The sequence below is a fragment of the Phasianus colchicus genome, chromosome 2 (genome assembly GCF_987193195.1).
Source record: "Phasianus colchicus chromosome 2, bPhaCol1.hap1.1, whole genome shotgun sequence".
Taxonomy (NCBI): domain Eukaryota; kingdom Metazoa; phylum Chordata; class Aves; order Galliformes; family Phasianidae; genus Phasianus; species Phasianus colchicus.
Genome location: NC_143437.1, coordinates 21,032,510 through 21,060,431, shown reverse-complemented (window position 1 = coordinate 21,060,431; position 27,922 = coordinate 21,032,510). Strand labels below are relative to the sequence as shown.

Genomic DNA, 27,922 nt, shown 5'->3' with positions numbered 1-27,922 from the left:
GGAGGAGGCGCTCCCCCGGCGCCCGCTGCCGGTGTTAGGCGGGCCGGGCCCTGTAGGCGAACCCGGGGCCCCGCCGGCGTCGCCCCTTCGCCTGCGGAGGGATGCGCTCGGAGGCGGCGCCGCAGCCCGGCGGCCTGGAGAGGTTCGCCAGTCCCGGCAAGGGCCGGGGCCTGCGGGCTCTGAGGCGCTACGCCGTGGGAGAGCTGCTCTTCAGCTGCCCGGCCTACACCGCCGTGCTGACCGTCAGCGAGCGCGGCGGCCACTGCGACGGCTGCTTCGCCAGGTAGCGCTGCGGGCCGGGCCGGGGAGCGGGGGCTGGGAGCCGGGGTCCGGCGGCGGGGCTGCGCGGTGGGTGTGGGCCCGCGAGCGGCGGCTGCGGGAGGAGCCCCGCGGGCAGCGCTGCGTCGGGAGAGCTGCCTGCACCGTGCGCTCGTCGGCTGCGGGGCAGGTTGCGGAATGGAAGTGGGTTTCCTCGCTTGAGAGCCCAGGAAATCTAGGGGAAAAAGGTTCGACCGTTCTTGCGGTCGCTTAGATGCGCGCGTGGCTTCTTGCGAGAGGTTTAATTGCGTCCCTGTCGGTTTGTAGTGCTGAAGTATTCACCCGTTTTCATGAGGATGTGACGGGGGAGGAAGGGCCTGTGGTTAGCAGACAGCTACGTTGCGTTTCCGTGGTGCACGTGGCCTGCCTGGATACTTCTTCAACCAAAGCCTTGGTCTTCCTGTGCTGTGAGGAAGCACGAGCAGGGCTCCTTCCACAGGGCGTTTCCAGAGCCGCACACCCTGACCACAGGCGCCGTGCCCGGCATCCCACGGCTCATCGCTCTGGCAGTTGCAGAATCACAGCATCATAGGAGCTGGAAGGGACTTGTGCCGATCATCGAGTCCAGCCCCCCTGTTGCGTGCCAGCTGCCCTCCTGCCTCTCTGCGAGGCTGCTGAGGCACTTTAGAGTTATTATTAGAAAGTTATCATCCCTGGAGTTTTGTGTGTGCATTTGTTTGTTTGTTTTTTCTTGTGCTTAACCATAAATTGCCTTCTGTTGAAGAATCTGACTGCCTATCACACCCAGATTTCTCTCTGTATGGGGTCACAGAATCATAGGGGTTGGGAAGGGCATCTGGAGATCATCCAGTTCAACTCCCCTGCCAAAGCAAGCTCCCCAGAGTAGGTTACACAGGAAGGCATCCAGGCGGGTCTTGTATATCTCCAGAGAAGGAGGCTCTGCAGCCTCTCTGGGATACTTTCCATTCTCTGTTGTCATCAAGTAATATTGCAGTGATAATAGCGACCTAAAAATATTTGTGTCTCTCTCATAGAATAGCTTCTAACAATCAGCAGGAACAGCCTATTTACATGCTGCTTTTTCTCCATGCTGCCTTCTGCTATGGAGTTCTGCACAGTGATCAAGGGAAATACACTGAATGTGCCATAGTAGTTACCAAACAGCAGACCAAAAGCTACTTCACATCAGAGTGATGGGGTTCCAGTAGAAGAAGAAAAATCTCACTGAAGTACCTGGATCTGCCATTTCTCAGAAAACATTTTGCATGTACTCCCCATTTCAGCAACACTGAACTAGAAACAAAAGTAGTACATACTACAAAAAAGGGCTTGATTTGCAACTATATTTGCTTAAACTGCAGTGTTAGGAAGGTTGTACGTAAAGTCTTAGTAAGAGAAACTTAGGCGTGCCATCATAAAAATGAGACTAGAAAGACACATTTGCATCTGGTGATATTTGTTACTTTAAATATGCAGCTGTACTCAGGGGCGTGCTGTCAGCAAGCAGAATGCTGTTGGTAGCCTGACACACTCGTGTTTCACCGTCAGCTTTGTAAGAACAATCAGGGGATGTTGACACTCTCAAGGCCTTATGGATCCCCAGTACCAGAGACCTCTGCAAAATGCCCTTCATTGTTGTGTTCTGTGTGGACACTCACTCTTGTTTTATTCCAGTGTACATCTTATAATTATTACCACACTTCTAGACAAATTTTGTTGCGACTTGTACTGGGGAAAGCGTGTAGGCATTTTAAAGCATTTGGTACCACTGAGAGATCCCTATTGCTGTCACCAAAGTGTCACGTGGAGTAACACATGCTGTATTGGTGATAGGACCTGCTACAACACACGCACCTTAAAGCAGAAAAGGGTCTTCATTTTGCCAGATCCCTCAGTGTGGGATATACACAAATTAAACAGGGAGCGCAAGCCTTAGGTAACCTTTGGATGCACAGCTGTCCAACAGATGCTGGACAGCAGGACAGAAAGAGGCTGTGTGGTGACAGGAGTGGAAGAGTATTTAGTAATTTGGTACTGGGAGGTGATTACTCACAAAACAGTGATTGTGCTTTCTGAAGCAGACAGAGAAGCAATGGAACTGCAAGAGCAGAAGCAAAAGGCTTCTGTAGTATATGGAGCAACAGGGAAGTTCTGAAAGCAAGAAGTTAGCAATCAGCATGCAGCTTGTAGTGCCAAAAAATAAAATTGTCTGTCAAGCAGCATAGAATAAAACATTCCCAAACCCTGTAATTTAGGACAACAGAGTGCTTTTGCATAATAATGGTTGTTAAGAAAAACTTCCTTTTCAAACTCTAAACAAATCAGAATAGCATCTGCCTTCTGAAGTCGGGGTTCAAGCTGTACTTACAGTGTTCTGAGGAAATATGAAATGCTGTACAACACTCTTCTCAGATGAGCTGCGGGGTTACTAGATTAGCCCCCAGTAAGAGAATCATGCCTATTAGTGATAAAGGATACATTTGTATTTTGTTGAGCTTTAAAGAATAGAATAACTGTCTGTTTTCTTTTAAAGGAAAGAAGGACTGTCCAAGTGTGGAAGATGTAAGCAGGCCTTTTACTGCAATGTGGAATGTCAGGTACGGTAATGCAGTATGTGTGGGGGATGCTCACATCCATTTATTGTTTGTCATTGATAGCCTCTAATTTTAACTGTGGTTAATGGTAGCCCAGTCAATTTCAGCATCCCACAGATGCTGACCATGAAATCATGCATTGAACAATTACAGGATTTGGACATGGTCTGCACGAGTCTTTCAAGATCTGTAGCTCCAGGGCTTGGTACCACTGAGACTTTGATTAGAGCTGCCTGTCAGCCCACTAATTATGTCTGTATTACTTCTTTTTTAGAGCACAAACCAGATAGATTGACATTATCTCACTCAACTGTTAGGAGAGTTTGTGTCTAAGGAAAAAATTAAATCATTAAAAAACTATTTTAAGTGCTTTTCTTTCTTTTCTTTTTTTTTTTTCTTTATATACTATTGTTCTTTTAAAGCCTCCCAAAATAGAATATAACCAAGTTACACAAAGTAGAGCAGTATGAAGGCATCCAAAACATTTGCATGCAGTTTTAGTTACAGTTTTCATCTCAATATTGGAATAGGCATCTTTAAAAAAAAACTTTAAAAAATCCCAAATCTAGTATCTAAGGTGCTTTTATTTCAAGCATGCATCTTACTCTCCTACTGGGCTAGTGGCAAACTTAAGCCTGTCCTCCTCTAGCTCTCCTTCTGTTGCTTCCACTGGCTTTCAGCTTTCCTACAACGTCTTAGAGAATTGTGGATGAATTGCATGGCTTTTGGCTTGGCAGTTGGACTCAAAATGCTTAAAAGATTTAATTTTTCAATGATGTTTTCAATAGTTGAGAGAATATTGAGACACTGATAGCAGTTGCACTGGGAAGAAATAAAATGCTGTATAAGCATCTTTAAAGCCTTTGAGAGAAGTCTGAAAGAGTTTTAATGACAGTGTTGTGAAAACCCAGGATTCATTGATGAGAAATGCTTATTTGGAAGAAGTGCTTCTACATGTCATTATTTCTTAATAAACCCTTAACTACATGAGGAAAGGAAATACCTGAACAAAGCAATTTGTTGGTTGCTTAGCACTTTTTATCTGAGATTCTGAGTTTCTAGTCTTTCTTTATGAAGTTCACAATGGTTTATATAGCTTATAACTGTCATTGCAAGGCTTACTAAAGTTGGAAATCTCCCACTTTGTGCCAGGAAAAACAGCAAGTGCTTTTAGGAAATTTAGGAAATTTATCAGCGTTGCTGAATTCTTTGACATTCTTGCAAAGTTACCTTCAGGTGTAGTATTGTCTAGAAACCAATCTCCCTGACTGTATGTGATGCACAGTCTACAATGTATCTTCAACCCTGTCTTGTTCAAAAGCACTTCTCAGCAATTCAGCAACTTTTTTTTTTTTTCCTGTCAGAATAAGGTGGTTCTTGAAAGCAAAGTTACTGACATTGCATGGATTTTCTTGGAAGCATCTTTTGGGCTGCTCTGTTAAGCTGTATAGCAGCCTTGCTTTGAGGTGCTTAGAACATTTCCCAAGCATTTAATGCATGAAGTATCTGAGCATTCTCTGTGGCATTTCTGTTGTTGGAAATAGAGTGTAGGTGCAAAAATATGCACTAACTTGCTGAAGACCATACAGTTGGTGACAGGGTACATCTCCTGCCATGTGACAGGTGATTGACGTACAGGCCAAGCACTGCATGGCAGTATAATGCCTTTGCCCTAACCACCAGGGAAAGGTAGTGCTGAGGTGTGAGTGGGAGACAAAGTTTTACAGTGTTGTAGAGACTAATTTTTTTAGGCCTCCATATGTTCTCATACTGGGCCTGCTACAGTGTGTAATCAGTGAATGTACAGATGTTATAATTATGGAATATACCAGAGAGTTTAGCTAAACAGATTATTATACAAAAGAGAATAGATAGAATGCTTACTCATATCCTGTGCTTGCTGCAAAACTCCAAAGGAGGGATCTCCAAAAAGAGATCCTTTCCTACTGGTAGTCAGCACTTAAATGGGGTCTAGGAGAGGTGGAGCCAGGCTCCAGCCCTTCCAGCAGCACAGGTGAATTACCTTCACCTGTGCTCCGTGGCTGACTCATTGCTTGCCTCAGATTATCAATCAGAGGTTCAGGCCATGATTCAGCAGTTCCCATACATACAGTTCCCATATGTGTCTTTTGATTTATTTGGTCTTGCTTTCCTTTCCCAGCCCCTAATCCAGTTCCCCTTTAAAAAGGGCTTGAGAGTTGCAGCTGATTTGTACCAATTCTGCTCTTTGCTGTTGGCTCCTCAAAGCACAGGCCTGTTATTATAGTAGTGGCTTTCAGACCCCATCTGCAGCTGTTCAGGTCTTGACTTCTTAAATTATAATAATTTTAGTCAAACAGCAGGAGACCTGTGCTTATCTTTTCTCCTCAGAAATTAGCTGCTGAAATGCTCTAAAGGGAAATATTTTAAGGGGGTTATGTGGGTGCAATTGTGGAACCAGTGAACTTGAACTAGCTACTAGAGCTCCTCTTCCTGTTACTACACAGAGCTATTATTTATCCCAGACAGAGTGGAGATCAGCTAGCCAAAGTGCAGAAGGAGATGTTTTTGTCAGGACTTTCCATATTTGAAATATATTTTATGCAAAATATTTAGGGGTTATTCTTGACATGTCATGCTAAAGAGTGTTGTAGTTGGTATTTCTAGAATCAGGGAAACATATTTTTAGTTGTAGATCTGGAGTTAGCATCAAGCAGATGTGTTTCAAGTGGGACCTTGCAGAAATTGTCCAATCTTCCTTGCTTCTAAGTGGTAGAAGAAATAGGAAATTCTTGCTGTAACAGTTTTGTGCAAGAAGAATCTGGTGCTACAAGACCCTGTTTAAGCCTGCCTTTGGAAGAGTCTGTTCCCCTGCTGAAAAACTTTCTGTGTTATCTCTTTGAGAAATGTCTCTTGTCAGCATTTGAATGTTATCTCATGGAAGTCCAATACCCTCTCTGGCTCAGCGTTCAGTAAACTATAGTAGTGAAGGATGTGTGAAGTTCTTGCTTTTGCTGCTTGATGAAGGGCTGTGTCTGAGAACTTTACTGGATAATGCCAGGCATCAGAAGATGCTTCACTGGAGTTCAGTTAGAGACTTGAGTAATATTTGAGCATAATTGGGACAGAAAAAGTGGGCTTTTCCCTTTTGATGGTTTGTCAAACACTTCTGTCTACTGTTTGTGTTTTGTTTTGACCAAGTGAAATATAACAAGGTTTACATCTTGCAGAGAAATCCTGAGTTTGAAAGAAAGGAAGTTTGGACGTGGTTAGTGGGCATGGTGGTGGTGGAGTTGTGGTTGGAGTTGATGATCTTAGCGGTCTTTTCCAACATTAATGATTCTATGATTCCAAATGCCAGGATGCTTTTCTGGGTTTGAGTCTTATTCTGGGTATGAGGTGTATTTATTTTTTTTAATGCTGAGCTATATGTCAGTGTCCTGGACAGTGAAACCACTTTGAAGGACTTGATGGAGAAGACCATTTCCATGCTTTGATGTGAAAAGAACGAGCTTTAAAGAACTTCCGTTCCAAAAATGTTGTCGCGCACTCCTAAATGAAGGGAAAAGTACTGTGAATGTAAGGAAAATAGGAAGAAAATATTATTAATGTAACATCAGGGATTCAGCTAGAACAATGCTACCTGTTATAATTCAAACTGCTTAGAAAAAAAGCATGGAGAAGAATGCAAAATACAGTCCTGCTGAGATCGCAGGGGAAACTGCTGTCCCAGTGTTTCCATCCCAGATATTACTCAGTCATCAGTGCTCTCTCTTCTTGTAGTATTCCAGGCTTTTATCTCATTTCACACTATTCAGCCATATCTTGTCCCTTTAACCTCCCTACTAGTTCATATAACCCAGTATGATTCTGCCTGGGGAAAGATTTTAATTAGCAGTGTGTAAAGAATAAAGAGAACAAACGGATTTTTAAAAACACTGCTTTGAGACATGCATGTGATTTTGCATTTGATTTTTGTTTTATCAGGTATTATCTTGTTTATTTACCCAGCGTGTATGAATGCTGCCATACAAAACTCTAGGCTTTGTTTCTTTGCTTCCTGCACCCCAGAAACAAGTCTGAAGCATGAGTATGCAAGAAAAGAAGGGGTGTGAGATAAGGTCCCAACTTTGTACATCTTTGTAGTATTAGTCTTTGTTTAGGAATCCACTGGGAATCAGGAATTTTCCAGAGAGAGGTCTTGGGGCACACATAGGAAGTAAGCCTCTAGGGGGGATGCACTTCATAGTGTGACAGCTGTAGGAGAGTTGAGAGTGTAATTTCACATGACATGATTAGGGTGTAATATCCTATTTTAGTTTGCCTGGTCTGTATGGCCATGTCCTCTTAGAGCAGCCACACTTGAGCTTATTTCAGGGAGCCTGCATGCTCTTATTGGTTTGTTTCTTTTTTTGAGGTGGGGAACATATTGAGGTATGAAGGACATTGAAGCTGACCTTGTGAGGGGTTGAATCCTCTTGCAGTGTCGTATGGTTTGAAGTTCTACGTGAGGCTAGGGCAGGCATTCACCTTCTTGTCCTAATACAATGAATTCTGAAAACTCCACACATTCAGGGCAATTAAATTACACATTTCAGTGGAAGAATGTTTTGGTGGACCAGCTCTGGAATTAGAGGTATCAGCTTTTGTTTTGATCTACATAACCTTCATGTAAGTGGGACAGCCAAGGCAGGATACACTGCTCTGCACTTTTTGGGTTATCGTAAGTGGCTTCTGGCTATTACTTCCCCTAATAAATTAATCTTCCTGTAGTTCTCCTGCTTGCACGTGAGTGTTTTAGATAACCTAGGATGCCTCAAATATCTTAATATCTGTGTTTTGGAGTGAAATCCAGTCTTTCTTCTGCTTCTGCCACTCAGCCTCTCTGATGGGCTATTGATTTGTTTTTTTTTTTTATTTTTTCTGAATGACTAAGTGGGCTAACACAATGTCTCTGACACTGTGCAGGTCACAGTGAAGGGAGATTACAAGTTTACTGGAGACTGCAAGAAGCTTTTAAAGTTTTCACTTTTAGTCAAGTATATGTTTGTTGTGGTTTCTTTCTTCAGCTGCTGTTTTCCACTAGTTTAAATCTGGTCTAAAAACAAAAATGGGTGCTCTCTATGTAGGCAGAGGACTACAGGGCTGTTCTAACACACTATACATGTGTCTGGGAGGAGATATGTAAATAAATAATTGTGCATTGCATGAATATAGAAGAATATTTCCACACCTGATGAAAGAAATGAAGTGTGGTGTAGTTTGGGAACAGCCCATGCCATGTTCTTTATGCCATTGCACTGCGTTAATCTGATTCTGTGCTAATCTTTGAAAGTTTCTGTTGGTTTGAAGGAGCCTGTAGACTGCAAAAAGCCAGTAGCTTGTGCCATCCCTCCCTGGTTTCATTGTATGTCCCCCAGGAGTATGCTGTATGTTCTACACTAAGATGTATTTGCCTTTATTAGTGTGTTTTTGTTGCCTAGTCTTATCCCACAAAACATTTAAGGAAAAAATCTGATGATTCTCTTCAGCAAGCCTGGTTCTGACCTTACATATATTCTTGGTGATTGTGAATCCATTGACTTCAGACATTACTCCTGATTACACCAGGGTCATGTCATAATGAGGGGCCAAGGTATTAAATGGAAATGAACCCAATAAAGCCATCAAGCTTAGACCTACTCTGTCCTCACGTGCTTCATCTGAACAATAAGAACTTGTGGTTTATAAATCATGCTGTCTGTTTACTTCTTCACCATTTAGTTCTTTTTTTTTTCCACTGAATAAATGAAGATGTTCTGACCTTAACTTATCCCTTGTGAATTTGTTTTAAAAAAGCAGGATAGCTGCAGCCCTCCAATGTGACTCAAGCTTTTGTTCAGAATTAGTGAGAGTCATCTTATTTTTTTAAAGGAAACACATTTCACTTGACCTCCAGGATCTGCCTGGACTTGTTGTATCCTCATTTTCATCAGTTTGTCTTCACGGCTAATTTTTAAAAATATTTTTCTACACTTGCAGAAGGAAGACTGGCCAATGCATAAGCTGGAATGTTCCGCCATGTGTGCTTTTGGGCAGAACTGGAATCCCTCGGAGACGGTGAGGCTAACAGCGAGGATCCTTGCCAAACAGGTGAGCAGAAAACTGGACTTGGGAGGTATGTTCCTACTCTGTGTGCCAGGGAGGACAGGAAAGTGAAAATTGACCTACAGTAACTGTCCCAGCAAAGCACAGGCAATCTGGCTTCCTGTGAACAGATGGGTGTAATACAGTGCATGAATAGCTGAATGAATGGATCATCAAACCTCTGTAGTAGTGTCAGCACCATCGTGGTAGTCTAGCTGAAGACTTAGGGGAAGACAGTAAAATTATAGTGAGTCTTTAAGCAGCTGTATCTTGTGGCTCAGATAGTGTTGAATGGAGTCTGGAGAAGTTTACCAATAAGACTGAAAATGTACACAGTGTTTCAGAGTCTGTTCTGGTAGATTTGAACTCGTCGTCACATATGTGGGCTAGCACCATGCCTATGCTATTGTTCGAGAAAAAAGAATGAGACCTGATATGTATGGTTAAATTCTGAGGAATGCTTATAGTGTCATCTGCCTGCAGGCACTGACATCTTCATGAAGCAGTTACCTGCTGTACTGTTTTTCAGCTATAACTGTGTAGCACTGCCCAGTGCATTTGTGAGTCAAGAACACCTCTCGGGTACTCACATATTGATGTTTACGATTACTGGAGTTAGCTGGTGATAAACAGAGATTGAAAGAACCTTGATCTTTGGTGAAAAGGAATGTCAGTAGTAAGGATGTAAGACTGCAACGTCAACCACGTTTCAGTGTTCCTTACCATATGGAAACTGATGACAACGCACGTGCTAACAGAGACAGGAAAGGTTATTACACTGTGTTTCTTTCAGAGCTCTAAACTCTGCAAAAACAAATCCTCTTTGAAGCATATTTGTGTGATTGAGGTTTGCTTATGTGGCAAGGGCAACCTGGATACTGTATGGAGCGAGGATTTTGGTGGCCCGCTGGGAAGGTAGCTGCTGTAGTTGCTGTGTGTGTGAATGTATGTGTGTGTGACTTAATTAAAGTACGGTTTGGTGCTGATCCACAAACAAAATCGGATGTTTAATGACAAAAAGTCATTGGAATAAATTTGTGCTTTTATTGCTTACGAGGAGGGGGGAGAACCCTCCATGTCATATAAAAGCTAAATATGCAAACCATGGTCCCTGAACCTCAGCTGCTGGGCCACCTGCAAAGCCATATTTAATGGCCAAGATTACAAAGAAGTGGCCTTAGGCCAACAATGGAGCATTGCTTTTGAACTCTGTCAACAGTCAGTTTATTCACTTTCCTCAAAGCAAAGCCTGTCTCCTGCCTGCTTGCTATTGTTAGCAGCTTTCTGAGTGTCTAGAACAAAGCAAATGACATATTTAAAATACCGTTCAGTTTATGTATATAAATTTGATAAAAGTTGATCTTTGGCTGCCTAATTTGGTGCAAAGAAAATATTTCTGTGGTTTAACTAAGCACAGTCAATTTAACTCATTGCTGTTTGACTTTTATAAAAATTTCATATGCATGGATTTGTTTGATTTACAGGTGAGAGTCCCCAGCTTATAACAGCATAGAAAAAACAGCCTACTTAGAAACGCTAAAATATTTTCTTCTTGTTGCTTTTTTCCCCCTTATTGCTAGAAAATTCACCCTGAAAGAACACAGTCAGAGAAGCTGCTTGCTGTGAAAGAATTTGAATCGCGTAAGTAAAGAACAGGGCAGTTGTTTGTGTTTGCTTTACGCCTTGCTCCCCTCCATCAACATTTTTTGGAGCATCTGGCTTTTTGTTTTTTTTCTTTTTGAAGAAGGAATAAACAGAGAGAACCATGGTTCCTAGCATTTTGAAAGTCTAGTGCTATTATTTCTTCTTTCTTTTTTTTTTTTTTTTCCTTCTCTTTTTTCTGGTTGCTTGTAGGGTTGTGAAACAAGGGTGAAAACCTAGACAGAATTAATGATGTAGCATACATCCATCTCATGTCTTTTCTGGTACTCTACTGTCTTTTGAGAATTGTAATGTTGTAAAATTAAAATAGCTGGTATTTGTTACCAGAAGGCATAAAATCAGAGACAGCACAGTTGCTTGATGGTGACAGTGACTAAGGGGCTAATTGCAGAACCCTCTGGACTGTGCTTCACTATCTGTCACTGCCAGTCAAATCTGACATGTTATATGTGATTGTGTTGAAATTCCATGTCCTAAATGCTCCAAAATAATCTGAGGAAGGATATGAGGCAATGGCTTGCGTTTAACTGCAAGGCTACTTTTTACATCCTGTGAGGCAGAGTTAGAAATTGAGCAACTAGGGGACTAATATCTGTCCTGGCATTTCCACTGGTCTGTCATTTCTCTTTCTTGGTGCTAGAGGCAATATACAAGGAGACAATAGGTTTATATATTCACATTTCTCACTGATAGTTTCCAAAGCCCTTTATAAAATGCTGAATAAATGCAGCCACTGCTAGAAGTTGAGGTAGCAAGGTAACCAAAACCGGCAGAATTAGGATTTAATTTACTTCCTGGATGAAAGCTATCACAGCTCTTTGGACAATTAGGGAAGTAAAGGGGAAAAATGCCAACGTTTGACCTTTTGTAAGGCAAGGCTAATTTTTGCAGGTAGGTTATAAGTTTGAGGTCAAGGAAGACGGATAAGTGCTGGAATAATTTCTGTACATTCTTCCATTTGCAATATGTGTTCAATAATGTATTAATTTGGGAGCTGAAAGGCAGATGCTTTTTTTTTTTTTCCAGTTGCAATGTCTCCCTGGTCCTCTAGGAGCCCTTGTTTTGTTTCTTTTTTGGTAGTAAGATTCCCTCTTACTATTTCTGTCTTGTTGTTTCTCCTCTTACCACACCTTCATCATTCTCAGCAGTAGCCTTGCTCTTTGTAACAACTTACACAGGAGAGGAAAAGGCACCTGATTTTTAGCTCAAAGTTGAAAATCTATTTCTGGCTTGTCCTAATTATCATCAAATTATTGCATTTCATTTCTCCCAATATTTTTGTGACTCTCCTGTCATTCACATTGCTCTGACAAATGCTTCTTCCATTGTTGTGCAACCTTTTTCAGAATGTTTTTCTCTATTGTTATTTTGTAGAGGGGAAACCGATGAGTTGCTGTCTCTCTCTTAGAACAGGAAAGAGCAGATGGCATTGCTGCAGTGAGAAAGAGAATTAGGAAAAACTTTGCAGAATTCTGCTCCTGAGACTGAAAGGGCCTAAAGGAGGGAAAGAACCAAGAGTATAGTGTCAGTGATCTGGCTCAGTTTGCGTGGATCAGGCACCTAAAAGTCCTATGGGCCACAGCTCCGGCTACAACTTGTCAGGGGCCTGAGGGTACATCTCTGAGCAAACCCTGAGAGGAGTACAGTTGGCAGGTGAGGCCAGGACACTTCACCTGATGTTCCTGCCATCTCCTGTTATCCTCATGTACCAGCAGATGAAATGCACCTCTGTGAATTGCCCTGTAGCTCCCAGAGATGTGGGTGTTCCTAGGTGCTGCTGCATGCCAAAGCAGGTCCCTGCAGTAGGTCAAAGTGTGTTGCCTTCCCAGGCACCCTTGTATTATGCTTCTCTAACTGCAAAGGGAGCCCTGGTGACTAGCCCCAGTGTTAACATCAGACTTTGTGAAGTCACTGTCACACATGGCTGCAAGTAGTTAGGGTTCTGCTAGGAAAGACCATGTATTTTGAGAGCAAAAATAAGTAGCATTCCTTATCCAACCAGTTCATATTGATGAAGATTAGGTCTGTATGAGGGACTTACACTCTGTAAAGCATATTTTAGGAAATGTGTTATCTAAAAGGATTTTGTACTACAGTAGACAGAACCAGGTAGCTCATAAGGTCATCTTAAACAGCTGAGGACAGTTAGCTACAGTAGATACACTTCTAGAGAGATGGCTTGTCTGCTTGCTAGGGCTAACAAATGCCTAATAACAGTGCAACCCTTTTCCCAATAATTTTTTGTCCATTTACCACTCGATATGAAGATGTTTAGAAAGTGATTTTTAATCCTGCATGTTCTTGTAGTAAAAGTGTGGCCTTGGCAGAAGAAATATTGTGGAGAACAGATGCTTCTTGTGCTACTTCCAAGTGGCTGTTCTGTGAGTGGTTTCTGTTTAAGTCCAGGCTTGTTTAACTTAAGCCTAACTGAAGTTCACTGGGGAGTGTTCCTCTTACTGAAATGGAATGTATTCTTTGTCCACAGACCTTGACAAACTAGACAATGAAAAGAGAGAGCTGATTCAGAACGACATTGCTGCTCTTCATCACTTTTATTCAAAGCACATGGAGTACCCTGACAATGCTGCTCTTGTAGTTCTCTTTGCACAAGTAAGTTGGCTAGAATGTAGTCTGCTTAGGTGGATGGTACTGTAGGAGGAGTTCAGCCTTTGTAAAAGGGACAAAATCTTAGTGGTAATGGAAGTGATAGCTCTTTGCTTATCGTGGGGAGAGCTGAGTATGCTTGATGGCAAAGATGCACTTCCTTGGCCAGAAGTGGCTGGACACGATCCATTTCAGTAGTGAGGGAGAGATTCTTCAGATTTTTTGTGAAGTGCTTCTCAAACACTGAAGAAAATGGGAAACAGCTTATAATAGTCCCTGTCCAAGTTAGGCCTTGGGCCAAGCATAGTGCAGCTGTTGGTGGACATACAAAGAAAGCTACTTGCCTTCAAAGGATCTCAACAGCAGAGAATAGGAAAGAGCAGCCTGATATTTTATCTGACCTATGCCTTTTAAATGCAATCAATTAGTTTAGTCATCTGGAGAGATGAAGGCAAGGCAGGATCTCCTGTTAGAAAAGTTCTAACTATGTCACCTCTCTTCTCTCACCTGGTTTTCATACACATCAAATGTGTTGTCATGGGTGAAAAAATGCAGAAATGGAATGCTGAAAGAACCCTTATCTTTTTTTTTTCTTCTTTTTCTCCTGTACTTCAAAATAAGCTAGTTTTAAACTTCCGAGTAAAAAGTTTAATTTTGAGCTATGAATAAATGTTGACTGCTGCATTGAAAGCTGAAATGGTGCCACCCTCTTCATACAGCCAGTTGTGTATCAGGAAGGAGATAAAGTTGTGTATCTGAGTAAGGAGACACTGTTACTATTGCCTTAATACAGGCACTGTTACATTGTAGAGGAATGCTCAGCGTGTGTGGCATCTGTTTTTCATTCAGTTGTTCCAAACTTTACATTTCTGTTCAGTAAAAAGTTTTTCTATTTTAAAGACTTGACAATTTATGTTTGTTGGAGGGATACTTTAAAGAAATCTGTGCATCCAGTTTCTTGGATTGTTTCTGTATAGTTTTACTGGAATGTAGCTAGAATCCCCCAAAGATTAAGTTATTTTGTATAAAGTAAGTTATTCTTCATGTCCTTTCCTGGATACTTCAGGTGACTACTGTGAACTGCTGACTCCTAGAATTGGTATTCTATCCAATCTCCCCTCTGGGTGCCTAATATCACCTGTAGGTGTCAAATGAGTTCATCTTAATTGTAAGACAATTATCTCCAACTGTAGACACTGATATTTTTTTAACTGAAATCTCCAAAGATCATCTGGAAGTTCCAGAAGGGTGTTTAACAGGATACAACTTTTTGAGGTTTTGGCTCCATTATGCATCATTCTGGAAAAATCAGAGGTCGGTCTGTACTTGATATATACAAATATATTTTCTAACGATTAGTTAACCTGAGCTAAAAGCAGCAGTTTGGATATGGTGCTGTCCCTTTGTTTTGCTTCAGTAGTTTCTCTGGCTTTGCGTTTTTACTTTGCTTCTCCATTCATTCTTTCTCCCTGTAGCTCAGGGCAGCGTTTGGCACTACTCTGACTCCTTGCTTTCTGGAGCTTGGTCTGGTGTTGCTCCTTACCAACTCAGATAAGGCATAATTATCTTTCAGAGTGGAACCAAGAGTTTTGTTCAAAGCATCTTAGTCCTTCAACGCTCTCTTCCCCAGCTGCTGGTGTTGTTCTACTCTCTTTTGTCCCTCTGGAGCATAACTCTTGAGACTATCACTCTACCTGCTTAGTCTCATCTCATTGTACTCTTCGGTTTCTCTCTTCTTTCAAGTTCTAGTGTCGCATCCTTTCCTGTGCCTTACTTTGCACCTTCTCTGTTCCACCATTGGGAACAACTTTGGTGTCTCCTTTTCTTGCTCAAGTCTCTTTACTCGCTCCATGTTTCCTTTTTTAGTCATGCATTCCTCTGGAGAAAACAGTGCTATCTCATCCCTCCTATTTGCTCCTCGTGTGTCATTTGTGGTATGATGCATTCAAGAAGTGGGTTGTCTCTGGCGTGGTGCAGGGGAATTGATGATAACTCACTACATATTTTTAAATATTTTCCTATGATTCAGATCCATCAAGCTGTTCTCTATGTCAGCCTTTGTAGCCTTATGTTCTTACTTGCTGTTGATATAATCTTTCTCTTCTATTGCTTTTGTATTCAGCAATTACATTTTGGTTTTGGTTCAGGTATGCTCATATGTTGGCTATTGCTCATCAGGGAGCCTTTGGATGCTAACTTGCTAAAACAGAGAAATAAAGAACAAATAAATTTACCAAAAATACTGGTAAGTGAATCAGAGATGCAAGACACTTAGCTGTGAACTCATCCTGAACAATTCATAACTGAGGGGTGGCTTTGGAAACCATTTGTGCATTTCTAAAATCCAGTCCAAGCTGCATTCCAACCTGTGGGCATTACAGTTAGTAGTGTTTGTTGTCACCTCCTGCCCTTCCAGGACACGTACTTACACTGTACTTGATTGAATGATCTTGTGCCCATTATAGCTTCAGCTGGACTTCATTATGTGACAGTAGTTCTTTTAGTGTTTTTCTGGCGCTTCTGGCGTGAGGATTTTAAGGATTTTAGGGGGAGAGGCTAGAGAGTATGGCTAGGCTTCTCTGGGCTGGCATGTATGTGACTTGTAGTAAAAATGGAATAAGGTATTCGTTTGAGGTACAGCTAGGTCACTTAAGTCAGACAGAGTTGAAAGTCTGGAAACATTCCTTTGAGCTTAGTGAGAACAAAACAGGGGAAGGTTTTAAAACCTGTTTGAACCTATAAGAAATAATGTGAATAAGCTTTTTCTTCTCTGATTAAATTACTATTATGCTTTCTCAAGCATTCTGTTCTTTTTCTGTCCTCTTCTATGCCTATATGAGGTTCCAGCCTGTCTCTATCCCTATGTTCTTCATATCTGCTTCAGCTGTAGCTCATACGTGCAGCCTTTGACCAGATGACATCCTCGTTGTGCCAGATCTCAGTAATACATGCTCCTTCAAAGCTCTGCAGTGCCCCAGCCTGGCTGAGTTTGCTGCTGCTCATTCCTGCAATGTTCCTTGCATGCATAGTTCTACTTCAGCCCATTGTTGGCAGTGGCCAATTGAGATCTCCTTGCCCTGTCATTATTACACATGATGTTTGCAGTGGTCTGCTTTGTTGGACACTCTTTGTGGTGCTTTTTTCAAGCCTCGTTTCTCTTGATTGGCATTTTGAGGTGTAATCCCTTAGGTGTTGTGTCCTGAGCAGACACAAGTATTGGAATGACAGTTCTTTGTAGTCCTGCACTTTTCCTTTGGATATGGATTTTGTCCTCACTTCACTTTTTGAGATGTCATGTAGTTTCTCCATGAATACTGCTGAGATGTAAAGAAAACTGTAAGCAAATGGCAGCTGTTAACTTTTAAGAATGAGAATGTGATATAAGTTGACCAGAATGTGAGTTAATCTCTTTCTCTTTTTTCTTAGGTTAACTGCAATGGTTTCACGATTGAAGATGAAGAACTCTCTCATTTGGGATCAGCCATATTTCCTGAGTAGGTTAAGTTTAATATTAAAAAAAAATAAAAACAACTTATTTAAAAACAAACAAAGGTTCTTACGCATGTTTAGAAGTAGGCCTGTATTGAAAGAAATTAAATCATAGAGTTAGTATTAATTTGTCGTGTTTAAAATATGTTAACTAATACAATCTGCCAGTGATTTGCAGCAGTTCTCTTATAAATCTAGTAAACTTGGTAAAATTGTACTTGGAATCTGTTTTGAAGTCCTGTAGTTCTGTCTGTGAACTATACAAAGGTTGGTAGGAGACAGACTTACTTGGCTAGCAGGTTCTGGACAGGGACATCAAGTAATGATCAAAGCTAAATGAAAAGGATTTGTAAGTGACTTGCTTTATCCACAGGTTTCTGCATTGCCTGGATATAATGCTTCACCTGATGTTAGCAAAAAAATATCCCTTCTACCTTTGTTCCTTTGCAAACCATAAATCTCTTTCATAACTTCTTTCAGCCTCCTCAGATGTTTTATAAACTGCCATGCTTTATGTTGCTTTAGCAGTGGGAAAAAATATGTACAACCTCCTCAGCTTTACAAACAAACTGCAGATGTTAGTCATTAACTGCAGTTTGTGGACTGGGAGGTACAGCTCTCTGTGAGGCTGTGTAAATTTTTTCCCTTTAAGTCTGTACTTCCCATTCTGTCTCTGTTCTTTGCAAACTCCACACTGCAAGTGCTATCAGCTCTACTCATATCAACTTCCCTGTGAGGTGTGGATTAGTAGTAATTATGTCAAAGCAATTTCAAATGTCCTGGTGCCCCGTTAGAGAAGGGTTTGATTTGCTGTATACAGGTCCATGCTTCAGGAGGGCTAGACTGTTTATTTCTTATCCCTGGAGGCCATGAAATCTTGGCCAGGAACAGAGTCATGGTGGGAAGAGAAGAATATGAAACCAGGATTATTTGGAATCAAGTGCAACACCATTCTTTTTTTGTAAATGCTCAGCATCTGAGCCACTAAGAAAAGACATGATTATTATTTCAATAGCTCTGAAGAGAAAGAATTAAAATTAAACATTTTATCTTAAATAAGCAGCAAATTGCACTTCCTAGCTTGGTAAGAGAGGAAAGTATTTTTCAGTAGCAGTCTTGAGCTTTTTTGTGTAACTTGTGTGCTGGTATATCAAACAGAGATCTCCTTCTTCCCACTTTAATCATGGAAGCTGTTTATGTTTGCACAGAAGTGAGATAAAATTTTAACATTGATCTGTATTTTCTTGTTTCCTTGTAGCTAAGTGGGTTTCTCTTTCTTTCTTTTCAGAGGAAAATGGTCTGTTTTTTACAGATAGCTAAATAGGTTGTTGGTAGTTAAGGTGTGCAAATACCCCCTCAGCTGTACCGTTGCACGTAAGAATAGGAAAATAATAACTTGCCTAGTCTGGCTGTAATAAGTTTTTAAAATTGCAGTGATCAGTTAAAATGGCCATTTTCCATATTGATAGGATAAATAACAACACAACAGATTTTCCCCAGGTTACCTTCATATTAAGCCTCACTAAGAACAGCTTGTAGAGGAAGACTGACTCACTCTTTTCAGGCTTGTTTGTTTTATGAAGCGTTGCTTAACTTTTTGCCTGTTGCTTTTGGTGGAGAGGAAAAAATGTTCACTTTTCTGCTTTTACAGTGTTGCACTGATGAACCATAGCTGTTGCCCAAATGTGATCGTAACTTACAAAGGGACACTGGCAGAAGTCAGAGCTGTGAAAGAGATTGAGCCTGGAGAAGAGGTAGGGGTACTGTTTGAATGTATCCCACTTTCAGTCTTTGTTCCAATTAGATGACAGTTTAATAATAAGGGGGGAAGGATCTCTTGTTTCTCAGAGAAGCCTGAGATGTAGTTTTAGGGTGATGCAGGAGGACTGAAGTGATTCTAGGAGGCAGTATCCTATTTTGTGTTAAAACAAGGGATGGGCACCTGCATCAGTCACTGCACGTCTGCTGGCCTCCATCTCAGTTTATCCATCTGTAAAAGGAGGCTTAGTTTGCTGATGTTTGGCTGGTGCTTTGAAATTCCAAGATCAAAGAAAATTATTACTGCTGTAATAGTTCCCAGTATAACAGTAATGGAAGTGAAGCCAGAATAAACAAGGTAAATGGGAACAGATAAGTTCTCTAACTTCTGTTTCAGTCCCATGTATTGTGGATGCTCTATCCAGTCATATCACTCAGCTGAGTTTAACTGTGTAATCACAAAAGAACTAGAATATGTTTTTAGTTGGAGCAAAGCTGAACAGTGATGGATAAACTAAGGCCCTGGTAAACTTTCTCAGTCAAGTAATGAACTTGGCAGCAAATCTTCAGCTGCAGAGCTTATTTTTACTTTAATAAAATTAATATTATTTTTTTAATTTTAAAATTAAGAACATGTAAATTAGGCAGACTTGGGAAAATTGTTCATGTATCTACATGGGATGAAAATACTCTGGAGATGGAGTTTGCGTGGAGGTTCATTGTGGGTCATTTGCTAATGTTAATTTAGTCTTCAAGGTTAATGGTTATCAAAACAAGTTCAGATTTGATTTTGACAACTCCAGCTGATTTCTGAAGTATGTAATACTAATTTTGGAGAAGGAGATAGGGATGGTTTTCCTGGATTGCAGCTGTTCACCATTATGAACTGAGTGACTTCAGTTGCTGGGACAGGGGTAATGCAGGTGAGCAACTTCTCAGTGTGCTGTTAATTATGATCTCACTGTGGTGTTGGCAGTCACTACAGATGCACTGTGGTAATGGACAGAATAATCTGTTTTAGAATTTTCCCATGGAGTCTCAGGCATTTGGGGGAAGCAATGAGAGGGGAAAGTAAGGAGCATTCTACCTTGCTAACATCTTCTTTTGGTTAAACTGTGTTTTTGAAGCTGCATTGGTTCTATAGGATCTCACTGCTTTTGTGCAGTCTCTCTTCTGACATTTGAGAATTTTATAGAAGTGGACCAGTGATTTTGTTTGGTCCCAGCACATTCTTATGGCCTGTGTCTCCACCTTCAGATTCAATATAGGCATTGCATCAGAAATTTAAGTGGTTGCTGTAAATGCTGTTCCTGTGTTTTGCATGCTTGGAAGGGAGGAGAGGAGTGTGGGAGAAGCTGTGAGATCACAGAGGAAGATTGGGAGCGTTTGTAACATCAAATTACACATGCATTTCACTTTGAAATAACTGAAAATGAAGAAATGAAACTAAAAGTCTTTCTTGGTCTGCAAAGTTATCATCTGCACCGCCTATGGCTTACTTCTTGAGGGAGACGTCCTTTAAAAAACAACACGAAAGCTAGTAGAAGGGTTTCTTATCCGGTGACCACTGAAATAAAGGAAAACCTTAGAACAGTGCATGTGAAAGGCTTTTAAAATGATCAAAAGTAGGTTTTCTTTAGGTGTTGCCACTGAAGTAAATTTGATGTTCATCCCCCTAGAACTGGAGCACTGGGCCTTCTTTTCAGAGATCTGAAGGTCTTCTCCTGAGTTTCTAAAGCTACCAGTGGCTGCTTTGCCCCAATTTTACTCAGTTTTCAGAAGGAAAAATTTGAGACTCCAGCCTCCAAAAACCAGGCCACTGTGATTTATTCCAGGCTGGATACCTGAAGTCATTATTTTACTTCTGAAAAGTCGGCATCTCTTTGTAGTCTTGACAGGAGCCTGATATTTATGGTGTTTTAGTTTCCTTATCCACACCTGAATCTTCCTCTCCTGGATCTAAGCCAGTGTAATATGTGAGGGAAATTCCATACTGAATAGGAAAGGAAACACTTCTTTGTCAGATTGTGTTCGCAAATGACAACTCCCGATGCTTCTGAGAGGTTTGGAATGTGAGGGGAGAGGCAGTTGATATGGCTGCAGGGATTCACAAATTGGATCAGTCATACTAAATATGATTTCCACAGAACTGGTAGCAATAAATATGTGTATTTGTACTGCTTTTCATTGACTATTCTGTTTTTATTGCCTAGGTTTTTACCAGCTATATTGACCTGTTGTATCCCACAGAAGACAGAAATGACAGGTTAAGAGACTCCTATTTCTTCACTTGTGATTGCAGGGAGTGCACTATGAAGGAAAAGGTAATAATGGGATTAAATTGGCATGAAATGATTCTGACTGTCAGGGCATTTATCCTAGGTGTGATATTTTATCTGATTTAATTAAATATTGGAAAGTAGGGTAATAGAGAGAGGGCTTGTTTTTTGTTTTTCTGTCTATAAGACTTTCTTATACTCATTCTTTCCTGACGTTTCAATTATGACACATCACAAAATTTCCAGGTGGATGCTCATTTAAAGTTGAGCTACAAAGTGAAGACAAAAACTCTGTTAGAAGTAGGTAATTATGCCGTGTCTCCCTGGCCAACAGAATTTAGATAAGAACTGAGTTTTGTGACTGCGTGTTTTCTGACTCAGTGAGCCTTGGTTGGAGCATTTTTGGGGTCCTGTTCTGGCATAGAGTTCTGTGTAGTCCCTGGTTTGGACATCTCTGTCAATTCTACATGTATGATTTTGCTGGACCCAGCAGAATTTGTGAAATGGGATTTCCTGCAAACAGCATCATATCATTCTTATAGAATCACAAGGTTGGAAACGACCTATAAGATCATCTAGTCCAACTATAAGATCATTTTGTCCAAGTCACTGACAGGACAGTGTTGGGTCACAGGTCAGATTTACCTTCATTAGATATCACTGGGTGCCTTTAAAAGGACAAAGGCAAATGTGCAGACAGCGTTCCTTAAAACAGGGTGTTAGTTACTTTGAACAAAAGCATTTGTCATGGGAGGGAAAGGCAGCTGAACTCAGCAGACACCAACAACAGCTGTTCCTGTTCTGCCAATTGGTTGATTGTCCTTCAGTGGAGGTCCTAGGAGAACTAAGCTTCTTGCAGCAATTCTGTCATTCTAGTCAAGATAGATCTGACTGGCATAATTCATGATCCTTAAGTTCTAGATCATTTCCTCTCTGCATTTTCACAGAAGTGTCCATTTAAGAGCTGCTACCCAAAGTGACCAGACAGCCATCTCCTTTCCTCTACATAGTGTATTTTGTAATTTTTTTCCAAATACTACTCGGTATTCTCATTTGAGGCCATTTTGTTGACTGAAGTTGTGTTTTCTCCCACAGTTACCGCAATCATTTTGCCACTGAATTAATAGTAGCTAGGATTTCATTGTGATTTCTAGTAACTTGCTGCTCATGGAATCACCTGTCACTCTGCCTCCTTCACTGCTGGGAAGATTTCTCTGTAGCCCTCTTAGCTGGCAGTTGATATCATGAAGGTTAAAAGAAATCTCCAACAGTGTGAGGTTTAAACAGTAAAAGATTATCTCCAGATTGCAGCTGACTCTTCATGAAGTAGTAAATTAGATAGAAAGATGAGAATAAATGGAGCTGTCCAGCAAAAAGCTGTTGTGTTGTCCACACAACAAAATGTGTGGAAATACATTTTTGTTTGTAATTGTGAAGGCTACTTTTCTCATTTAATATCATGCCATTTTCCACTGAGCTATCACATGGTGGAAGGCCTAAGATATTTGGGCTTTTCTAGCCTTAAAGCTAAATATATTTTAATCCCTAATCTCTCAAAAGCAGTAAAATTTTCTATGTAAAGCTGCTTTCATCACAAAATCGAAAAGCTCTTGGATCTTTTGAAAGAAGGGACCTCGTGTAAGTAGAGGATGGCAGATGAACTGAGAGGCAGAGGATTCTAGGATTCCCAACCACAGTTTTAGAAAAAATTGCAGGTGCAACATTCTACCCTTGTTTCTACATTCTTCGACAAGCTTAAGTCTCCATTAGTGTCTTTTTTATTAATTTTGTGCAGCAGATGCACCTTTTTTTTGTAGGGCTTGGAACCTGCATTCATGACATCCGTTGTGTTTCCTTCAGGATAAAGAGAAACTGAAAATCCGCAAGCTGAATGATCCTCCATCAGCAGAGGCGGTACGAGACATGATCAAATATGCCAGGAACGTGATAGAGGAATTCAGACGAGCCAAACACTACAAATATATCCTTTGTCTCAGCTTGTCTCCACTGGCTTGGTCTGCGACCTAAAGCTTACTTGCTGACTTGCTTCAGAAGTACCTGGAGGAGAAGTACTATGACCTCTAGAAGTTAAACATACCTCTGTCCTTGTTATGGCTGGAGAGTTCTGCCTGGAGACAAGAGGCAGTTTGCAAGTGTGGGGTTGTGGGACCCTGTATTTGTTGGTTCCTGTGCAATTGTCAGTTTCTAATAGCACGCCTTACGCTGTCTGCACAGAACAAGCCAGAGCCTGGAATGAGCACAACGTTGTGTTTTTTAGCATGCAGTAATGTTTCCTGGTTTTGAGGGACTGCATGTGAGGCTGCAGCTATTGCTTGTGGTCACGAGCCTACCTGTCCTGACTGGTGTGATGGGACAAAAATGAAAGATGCACTGGGCCAGAAGCAGACCTGATTGAGTAACCACTGCACAGGGAATCTCATTGCTCCTTAATCTGACAGATCACTGGAGCAGCAGTGGCTCAGGAAAGTAGATTTCTTTGTTGCTTTTTTAAATATGAAGGTTACGTTTGTAGAAAATCTGAGTAGGAGGGGGAATAATCTCATGAGCAGTGCCTCTGAGCATGGAATACCTCACAAAGTAACACAGAAGCATTGATGCCCCTTGAGAGAAAAAAGACTTTTCAAAGCCATTCTGAATAAGGTTAGGGCATTTATTTATTTATTTATTTATTTATTTAGACATTATCTGGTAGCTGTCTGATCAGAAACTGTGCATTGGGTTCCTTGACTTCTACATACCTCCCAGTGAATTACTGGAGATCTGTGAGCTCAGCCTGGATAAGATGGGTGCAGTGTTTGAAGACAGTAACGTCTACATGTTACATATGATGTACCAGGCCATGGGTGTCTGTCTGTACGTGCAGGACTGGGAAGGTGCGCTGCGTTATGGACAAAAAATTATCAGACCATACAGGTAAATATGAGACTTTTTTTTTTCCTTAATGCTCCAGTTCAGTAATCTGAATAACTAAGACAAGTTTGGGCAGAGATTTCTTCTCTGAGTACTTAATGTACAAACGCACTACCTGTGACATCACTGCTTGAAACGGAGTGCTTACATTCAGCAGTTTGTTACTATCAGAATGTGGCCTGCAGTACACAGCTTCAGTCTGAAGTTCATGCTTTGAGTTTCAAATATGTTTATCCCACCATGGGTACTGTGCTAATTCTGGCTGTTTTTGTTTTTAATATTCTCCTAATACTTCACTAAAGCAGAGCTTTAAAGTGTGCCTGCAGTCCATTTTTGTGTAAGGTCATGGAGGCGAAGCCGGGTGTTAGTGCCAGCTTCCCACCCCCTCCCAGCTCCTTCTCTCAGCAGCAACTGCAGGAGCAGGGCAGGGTCCAGAGCTGGCACTGAGCAGCAGAGGGAGCTGGAGCTGAGCTTAGAGGTGCCCCACGATCCTGCTTTCCACACCGCCCTAGAGCTGCGGGCATGGGAGAGTGAGCAGACTGCAGCCCTGTGTGGAGCAAGTCAGCACATAACCTCTGTAGGAAACAATTAGTATTTTCCCCAATACTTTGTTTGTATTTTTACAGCAGTGGTCTTATTCTCTAGAGCCAGCCAGTTACACACTGCATGTGATCCTGCCAGTGTGTCTCCCAAGCAGATTCTCATCTTTGAGCCGTGACTCTCCTGCCAGCTGGGAGGAGCATGAGTAGAGCTCTCCCTTTGGAGCAGATGCCAATGTCGAGTCACAGATCGCTTGGCAGAGAGCAGTGATACAGAGAACGAGCCAGTGCTTTCTCCCTGGGGACTCTGTACTATTTATCTTCCCTGGGACTTGCCCGGCTCTTCTGGCTCCAAGCCTGGCATTCCAGGTCAGCTCTGCTGAACTGGGCTCTGCCAGCTCAGTGAGAAGCAAATGTGGGGCTGATAAGTGCTGCATACACTGTTGAGGGACCGCAGCTTTCCAATAAAGACTGACCATTATGGGATAAGCAGAGTTATTTCTGCAGAGGGTGAAAAATGGTAACAATGCAGTCATTTTCTGTAGCTGGAGAGATGAAAACCAGTGACAGAAAGTCACTGCCATCTGACAGCTGTTCATAGGCATATGGTAGCTTCAGTTCAGTTCCCAATTGCCAGGCAGCACCATTCTAGAAAAAAACTGGCGCTGGCTCTTGGCAGTACAGCAGAGGGGCTGAGCAGTAAATGGGCAGGGGCAGGAGAGGCAGAGCAGGGGGCAGAGGGAAGCTCTGGGTCTGCCATATTTGATAAAGTCTATTTTCTTTCTCCGTTGCAGTAAGCATTATCCTTCCTACTCACTGAACGTTGCCTCCATGTGGCTGAAATTAGGGAGACTGTACATGGCACTGGAGAACAGACCAGCTGGAGATAAAGCTCTGAAGAAGGTATTTCCTGATTTCTTCATTAATAATAAAAATTCAGGCATAGAGTCATTGGAACGTGACATTCTTCTGTTAGTAAGCCTGGCTTGGTAGAAAAGGCAGCATTTGTTAAGATGTTTGGTTACAGGAATTTTGGCTTAGTTGCACTCTGGGTCTCTTCTCTACTAAAAGGAGCCTTATTTTTTCACAGTGGACTTCCACTGTTACACATCTTCACTGAGCTAGAGCTGTGCTAGTGCAATTGGAGCAGAACTTCAGCTTCTCCTTACTTGCAGGGTAAGGACAGAAAAAAACGCTCGGTTCTTAAGAAAGGCACACAGTGCTTCACTGATGCCTGTGATTTCTATATCCAAGTTAAACTAGGCATGCTTTTGGTGGTTATTTGTTCTGGAACCAATTGATTTTTAAATAGCTGAAGGGAATTCAATGCATATAGTAATGCTCAAATTGGCAAATACAGCATTAGATTTTACATTTTTCTTCACCCTTTTTTGTAAGTCTGTTCCTTGTTCTTTAAGTTTTTATTCCTTTATTTTTTTTACTATTCTGTTGCATGTTTCTTGACTGTCCTCCCCTATTGTCGTTGGACAAGTGTTTATTTTTGTTTCCTAAGTATCAGTGATTACTGCAGTATATAATAGCTCAGTGTGGAATGTCATGGATTTTTTTTTGTTCTTTTACATTTTTGGATGCTGGCAATTTTTTAGCCAACAACAGCAAATCTGTACAGCCATGGTGAAGGATGATGCAGGAATATGCACTCTCAGATGTAACCATCAGCTGATTCAAAATTAGCGTAGGTTTTTCTTCATAGAATCAGAGAAATGGCCTGGGTTGAAAAGGACCACAATGATCATCTAGTTTCAACCCCCTGCTATGTGCAGGGTCTTCACTGCGGTGCTTCAGCTCTGACTAAAACTGGGATTGGTGCCACTGTGAACACAGGCTGGGGAGCGGGGGAGCTGTAGGTAGGGTGGTTGGCATAGTTCGTTAGCTTCCTAACACAAACATTTTCTTATGACTCATTTCCAAAAGCTGCCTGCAGGGACTGCCCAAAGTTATCCCAGCCCCTGAGGTTTAGAATTCAGTGGAAAAACAAAACCATTGTTCTCTGTCACTTTGCAGAAGCTCATCCAGAAGGCTGTCACTTCTTTGGGGGCAGGAGGGGGATGGAGTCATTTCTCACTGCTGCTGAGATAGTAGAGCCTAAGGCTCCCATCAACTTAACTAACAGAAGAGGATAATTCCGTAGAATTTCCTGAGGGGAAAATGACTAAATGTTGTTACTGTCAGGGTGCTGCAGTTCTTTGCTTCATCTTATCACTGTGGTCTTTAAATATTCTCAGATGCTTCAAATTTACTTTTTTCCAGTCCTGTCTGCTGTTGTGTCGTCTTACATATGTCTGGGGCACTGCTATCCTTTTCTCAAGTGGAAATCTTCCTCCTGTAAGCCACTCTGTAGTGCAGTGGGGATATTGGCAGGAGGTTGCAGGGCATTGGGTTTGGCTGTCCAAAATGTTCAATTGTAGGAACAACAGAGCCATCTGTAGGTGAAGTGGCAGGGAATCTGGCACAGCAGAGCCTCAAGCTGAAGAGATCTGGTTTTCAGTTCAAATGCTGCTTCCTTCCTAAAGCGTTGGTGGCCCTGGAACCAGGGAAGGGTTTACAGAATCAGCTCTGGTATACCTTTTATCAACTTCTGCACTAGCCCAGCCACTAGCTTGTGGCTCTGGCAGCTGAAGGATGAATTGGTAGGAACAGAGCTTCCATCTGATACTGGTTAAGTATACTGCCAGAATATTACCCACCCCACATGCAGTTTTCTGTCCTGGAGCTGGTTGCATTCAAAGTAATTTTCTCAGGAATATAATTTTGAAAGGTGCTTTGGGATCCTGTAAGATGAAAGAAGTATTATATGAATGTAAAAACCTTTATTACTTAGTTTTGAATTTCATTTCATTTCCTACTGGGTTTGTGACTACAAGGGGACAAAATGTAGCTAGAGGTGTCAGACTGCTTCAAACCTCTAAAGAGAGTATTTATAGCCTAGTGTTATATATGAATCAATTGTGTGAATATTTTTTTTTTCCCTCTTCATAGGCAATTGCCATCATGGAAGTAGCACACGGGAAAGATCATCCATACATTTCAGAGATCAAAAAGGAATTAGAGGACCACTGAGCCTTTGAATCTATGCAATCCTTCAAACCTTTATTTAAAAAGCCTTGTTATGGAAACCTTCAGGAGCGCTTTGAAAAGCGGTAGAGTATGAACACAGTTCTGTCCTATAATTGGAATGACAAACACACTTAGGGTTTGCAAAATGTTTCTAGCCTCTACAAATCTACAGTTGCCTTTTTTTGTTGTTGTTGTTTTTGAAGGAAACAGCCATGATTACTTAGAGGATATGCCTCTTGACTGCTCGTGCAAAAATGGCCAATTTTTCTTTAAGGATTTTAATGTGTAAAATAAAGTGGTCTTGACCTCTCTCGATTCCATTTGTACACTTCCATGACTGCAAATAGTTAGACGTTTTTTCCTAAGTGGCCTCCTTTAATCTGTCCAATTAATGAGCAAAACCCACACGGTTTTTATTGTTGGTGTGGCTTAGTATCCAATTTCTCTTCACAAATCATTTCTGCTTGCAGTGACTTAGCTGAGAGAAAGGAGAAAAAGGGCCGATGTATTCTGTGCGTCGTATAGGAAAGCCACCACCTTTCCCTCAGCAGTTCAGCTGCAGGTCCATCACTGCTCCTAGCAGGTAGGAATTTGTCACTGTAAG

At 41.5% G+C, this 27,922-nt stretch overlaps 1 protein-coding gene across 4 annotated transcripts; it reads left to right on the top strand.

Moving 5' to 3' along the window:
• Positions 1-27,901, top strand: SMYD2 (SET and MYND domain containing 2). Of its 4 annotated transcripts, XR_016464012.1 has the most exons (13): positions 6-283; positions 2,813-2,876; positions 8,874-8,984; positions 10,559-10,619; positions 13,126-13,250; positions 16,671-16,738; positions 18,385-18,487; positions 20,705-20,815; positions 22,631-22,751; positions 23,530-23,704; positions 25,035-25,143; positions 27,241-27,401; positions 27,789-27,901. XR_016464012.1 is itself a non-coding variant. In XM_090135052.1 (12 exons), exons 1-12 carry the CDS (start codon positions 102-104, stop codon positions 25,358-25,360), a joined length of 1,260 nt encoding a protein of 419 aa, XP_089991178.1. In that variant the 5' UTR covers positions 1-101; the 3' UTR covers positions 25,361-25,417. The 4 variants fall into 4 exon arrangements, 3 of the variants coding, with proteins under 3 accessions (XP_089991178.1, XP_031451585.1, XP_031451604.1); XM_090135052.1 differs by lacking the exons at positions 27,241-27,401; positions 27,789-27,901 and adding an exon at positions 25,331-25,417 and having other exon boundaries at positions 1-283; XM_031595725.2 differs by lacking the exon at positions 27,789-27,901 and having other exon boundaries at positions 27,241-27,633.
• The last annotated feature ends 21 nt before the right edge of the window (positions 27,902-27,922 follow it).